Source organism: Psittacula echo, assembly GCF_963264785.1.
Source record: "Psittacula echo genome assembly, chromosome: 26".
NCBI classification, from domain to species: Eukaryota; Metazoa; Chordata; class Aves; order Psittaciformes; family Psittacidae; genus Psittacula; species Psittacula echo.
The window spans coordinates 1,310,182-1,315,371 of NC_137761.1; the positions used below are offsets into that span (position 1 = coordinate 1,310,182).

General features: G+C 60.3%; 1 protein-coding gene across 1 annotated transcript; it reads right to left on the reverse strand.

The window, feature by feature from the left end:
- Positions 1 to 438: 438 nt before the first annotated feature.
- HJV (hemojuvelin BMP co-receptor) lies at positions 439 to 3,128 on the reverse strand (the record flags this gene model as incomplete). The annotated part of the gene is made up of 3 exons (XM_080634863.1): positions 439 to 1,062; positions 1,535 to 2,034; positions 3,020 to 3,128. The coding sequence occupies 3 exons, from the start codon at positions 3,126 to 3,128 to the stop codon at positions 439 to 441; spliced, it is 1,233 nt and encodes a 410-aa protein (XP_080490989.1).
- Positions 3,129 to 5,190: the final 2,062 nt, after the last annotated feature.

The following is a 5,190-nucleotide window of genomic DNA, read 5'->3' on the forward strand; positions in this document are numbered from 1 at the left end:
GATAAAGGGGCCCAGATCCACCAAACAACAAGTTTTGACTGTTTAAAACTGGGCTTTGAGCCCATTATTCCTGGATTTGTTGGGTTCCTGGGTAAAGTCTGCTGTAGTAACACTGGAAAAGTGCAAGTCTATGGGAAGGCTTTGAGGGGCAGAGAGGTTTTCATCCTGGCCATCTCCTCTTCTTTGCTATGGCTGCAATGTCCTCGCTAGGAAAAGGAACCCAAAAGCAGACCTGCCTTCAGAAGAGGAACTGGGTTCAGTCAGTGCAACCGATGTCTCACTCCAAAGGCCTCTGATTCCTTCTTGCCATGGAAGCCCTTGAGCTGAGATGATCTCCATCTGCAAGGCACAGGTCTGAAGCCAACACGTGTTACCCCTATGGGCAGGCTGGCGGAAGGGCTGGATGTGTCCCCGCGCTCTACACAACGCCACCCCGAGCTAAAAGTGCAACAGAGCAACCCAAAGACCAGAGGTGAGGATGAGGAGGAGGAAGGAAGAAGAAGACACCCGCGGGCAGCCCGCCCCAGCCTGGAAGATGTGCAGCTTCTCCGCGTTGGGAAGGAAGACCCTGGCATCCTCCAGGGCTCCGTGGGCCGCCATGGTGAAGTTGGCATCGCCGGAGGTCACCACGTCGAACACACACGACTGGAAGTAGACGTCCTCCACGGGCAGCATCTCCTTGCACAGGGCTCGCGCCACCTCGGCCGCCACCGGTCCCCGGCAGCCCTCGGAGCGGGAGATGCGCTGGCTGCGGGGGCAGCCGGTGACGCAGAGCTGCAGGTCCTGCTCCTCCGTGAAGGCTCGCGCCACCTCCTCGGCCGCCCGGATGGAGAAGGAGAGCTGGCGGCCGGCCTGGCGCACCGCGATGGTGGTGCCGATGTATTCCGCGCGGATCTCCACGTGCCGCCCGGCGCTGCGCTCCCGGATGGCCAGGCTGCTCCCGCCCGGCCTCTCGCCGCCGTTCACCGAGCCGTCCTCAAAGGCAGCGGGGAGGTTGTCAATCTCCGCCTGGTAAACCTTCTGGTCGATGCACTCCTTCATGTTCTTGAATATGATGGTGAGCTGCAAGAGAGCGCATCGCAATGGCGTTGGTCTTGCTGGTTGTGGCCCCATCCCTCGTCCGGCTTTCCCTCAGTGGCACAGTCCCCTGGGGAAAAGGGCACTCATGGAATCACAGAGTGGTTTGGGTTGGAAAGGGCCTTAAAGCTCATCTAAAGCCACTACTAGACCAGGTTGTTCCAAGCCCCATCCAACCTTGGCCTTGATGAAGTGACCACAGCTTCTCTGGGCAACCTGTCTCAATGTTTCCTGCTTTCCTATACTCATAGGATGCTTTGGGTCGGAAGGGACCTTAAAGCTCATCCAGCTCCATGGGGAACGTCCCCTCAAGGACTTTCATCCCACTCCTTCCTGCAGACCCTCCCTGCTGCTCCCATGTGGGTTTACCTGCCCTCCCAGCCACTTCAGAGGGTGTAGGGAGCACCCTAAGCCCTTCCCGCATCCCCAAGCATCCCTCAGCATCCCCAAGCGTTACCTTGCTGGTGACCGTCGCATTGGAGCCCTTGGCCACCGGCGAGCTGGTCGCTTGCACAAACAGGTACTCATTGTCCAGGAGGGGCCAGGAGCCCTCCACCCGGCACGTGTGGAAGTCATCATGGAACGTGCGGATGTGGGGGTCCCCGAAGGCGGCGCAGTGCTGGTAGCTGGGCACTTGGCCGTGCTTGTAGACAAAGCTCTTCTCGTAGTCACACATCGCGAGAGGCTCCAAGCCCTGATGGTTGGGAGGGGGCCGGGGCCGGGGCGGGGACGTGGGACCTTCTTTGGAGCAGTTGTTGTGGATCATGAGGTCCTCGATGCCGTGCACAGCGGAGTGATAGGCCAGGTCCCCGCGGCACGTGCGCGCCGTCCTGCGGGTGCAGCGCGAGTAGGAGCGCAGGGCATCGCAGTACCCGGCGCTGCGGTCGGCGCCGCGCAGGTTCAGCGTGGCAGCCACGTACTCCGAGTTGCAGCGCAGGATCTTGCACTGGGAGGACGCTGGAAGACACGGGATGCAGCGTGAAGGTGGGAAAGGGCAGCCCCTTCCCCTCCCAGCGTCCGTGATGGAGGCGCTCCCGTATCTCCCCGCTGGAACTAAGCCTGTGGCCTGTTTGAATGATGCCTGGGAATGGGTCCCGGTTTTCCTGCTGCAGGAAGCCGGCAGAGGGAAGTCATTAGGATGTCCTGAATCTGTTGTAACTAGCTCCATGGCCTGTTTGGATGATGCTGGAAGGGAATGAATCCCAGTTTTCCTGCTGCTGGGAGTCCTGTATCCAGTTGGATGGTACCCGGGACATGAGCACGGCCGAGTGCCAGAGCACGAGCTGTGCCTGTGGCCCCGGGACGTAGCTCCAAGTAGGATTCTTCACCCCGGAGCTTGCCAGGGGACAAGCGGGAATGTCTGAGCTGGGAAAACCCCTGCTTCCCGTTTCAGCCTTGGCCGGGATGTGCGGTTGCATCAAGTGAGCTGCTCCTCACATCCTGCCCCTCACACGTGCTGCCTCCGTGGAAGGCAGTGCCAGGTACCACAGCTCCAGGAGAGCTGAGGAGCTCATCCCAATAGGGATCATTTAGGAACAGCTGCCCTATCCATAGGGGAATGCAGAATGGGCAGGGCAGGGTGCTGGGATGTACGTCAGCTCACCTGGGATGCACAGCCCCTGGGATGCAGGAAGGAAAGCGAGGGATGGAGGGATGGATACAGCTGGTGCTTTCCATTAGGAGACCTTGGAATGTGGCTGCTCCCTGGTTTATCTTGGGAGATAATAGAGGGAAAAGGGAAAGCACCTCTGCAGGAGAGCAGGGGGATGGAGGATTCCCTGGTAGGGGTGGGTGATGCTTGTGGGGACGCTTCCCTCTGGGCACTCGGATCCTGCCCAAGTTTCCTGCAATAAGAGCATCTTCCTCTCCCTCCAGTCAGCTCCCAGTTACCCCCCCTGATGCTCCTGTGGGTACCTATGGCTCTGTCCATGCAATTCCTTACCATGCCTGCAGAAGAGAAGGAGGAAGAGCGCTTGGAGGAAGAGTGCTTGGAGGAAGAAGCAGGGATGCTCCCGTTGCCCTGGGCTCTTACTGCAGGCAGGTTTCCCCATTCCAGTCCATGCAGGGCCCGGGGGGTGCTCACCCTCTGCCTTGTGTCCCCTTCATTCAGCACAGCCCCTGGAAGCAAAGGGGGGGTGGGATCTGATGGGAGCTGCTGGAGGTACCAAAATCCCCATGGATATGGGGTTGTGACGGCTTCCAAGCCCTGCAGCTCCCATCCTGCATCCCGAGGCAGCGTGTCAAGAGGTCACGGCTTCCATGGAGAGGATCCATGAGCTCCAGGGATGTCACAGCAGGGATGTGAGAAGCTGAGGAGCGCGAAGAGGACCCAAACGTTGTGAGATGCAACATGGGCTGCATCAGGCCTGGTGCTGTCCCCACCAAAATGAGGGTTTGGGGCATGGCGACAAGAGTGGAAAAGCCAAATTCATGGACTCCTGGAATGGTTTGGGTTGAAGGGACCTTAAAGCTCATCCAGGGCCAGCCCCTGCCATGGAAATCAGGATTGCTTGATCTGTTCCTCCCCCTCAGCTTGTGTGAGATGAGCCTCTCACATCACATCCATGGAGATGGACCCTGCTACCCCAGGCAGCCCAAGGAGCCCGTCCTGCTGCCACTGCCACTGCTCCGGAGCGTAAACCGCAACTGGGACAGGGAGAAGAGCTGGAATTCTCCTCCCTCTCCCCAAAAAGGGGGAAATCTCAGTCCCAGCAGCTCCATTTGGCACCTTCCAGCTCCCTTTGCCGCTGCCGCTGGTTGCTGTGGCTGGCACAGGGACGGAGCCATCCCTGCCAGCTGGATCTGTGGCTCACGGGGCAGGTATCCAGGGGGAGAACACGCTTCAGACCCACTGGCGATGCTGTGGCAGCGAGGACAAAGCTGTGCTGGAGGGGGACGATGGGGACATGGGGACGTGAGACCCAGAGCTCCTGGTACAAGGTAAAGCAGGCACCGACTGCGTGCTCCGATCCTCCGCGGGGGCCTGGTGCCTGTGTCCCACCGGCTCTGACCCTGTGTATCTTGGAGCTCATAGGGTCTGGTGTCCCCTCAAAAGGGGGTGGCACGGAGGGCACCTGTCCCTGCGCTGCACAGGTAGATAAGGGGCTGGTTAATGTGGAGCAGAGAAACGTGGCTCTGGGCAGGCCCTGCCATGGGTCTCTCTTTGGGATGCCCCCATCCCAGTGGGGCTGGAGAGGGGTCCGAGATGCTCTGGAAGCACCCGTGAGGGAAGGGGGGGATGATTCCTGCTGAGCCAAGCAGGGCTCCCTCGGTTTGGAGCCACGTGGGACCTGGAGCAGCCCTGGGTGCCAAACCCAACATCCCGCTCCTCATTCCCCCGTCCCTGCCCCACTCACCAGCATCGACCTGCTCCGGAGACAACCCAGCTCCCAGCGGGACACACGGGCTTGTCCTCCTCACCCAGCTCTGCTCCAAGTGACAGCCAGGTTGATCCATGGGGAAACGCCACCCTCAATCCCGGGCACCTCCATGGCCTCGGATCCGGATAAACCCCAGGGTGCTGGTGCGGGAAGCGCGGGTGGGAGCGCGGGAAGCAGCTCCCAGTGCAGGGCACGGCTCTTCCCTCCGCAGCCACCTTTGCTCTGTCCCTGTCCCCCGCAGGGCAGGGGATGGTGTTGAAATAGATCCACCTAAATTTAGCCAGGCTCAAAGCCAGCCAAGAGCAGCAGGAGGAGGGACACGGCCAGTGGCAAAGTGGGGAGCCCGTGGAAGAGGGGGGAGCCCATGGAAGAGGTGGGCCCTGGCCGCGGGATGCTCCTGGGATCACACCACTCCTTGGCTCTTTTCCTTCCTTGCAACCCTCCACGTGCAACCCTATGGGGTGAATCAGGCTGGCAAAGTGCTGTGCTTTTCCCTATGGGATGTGCTATCCCCACAGGGAACACTTATCCAGAGGCCTGAACACAAACACGGCACTGGCCAAAGGTGGCCCCAGGGGTCAATGGACACCAGGACGTGCCCATTGCCTTCCCGACAGCCCGGCTGCATTCCTGTAGGGAAATGGGCTTTCTGGTCCATAGAGGATCCATGGCACTTCTGGCTCTCCTGTCCCTACAGGCCCTTGTCCAAAGCCCCTCTCCAGGTTTCCTGCAG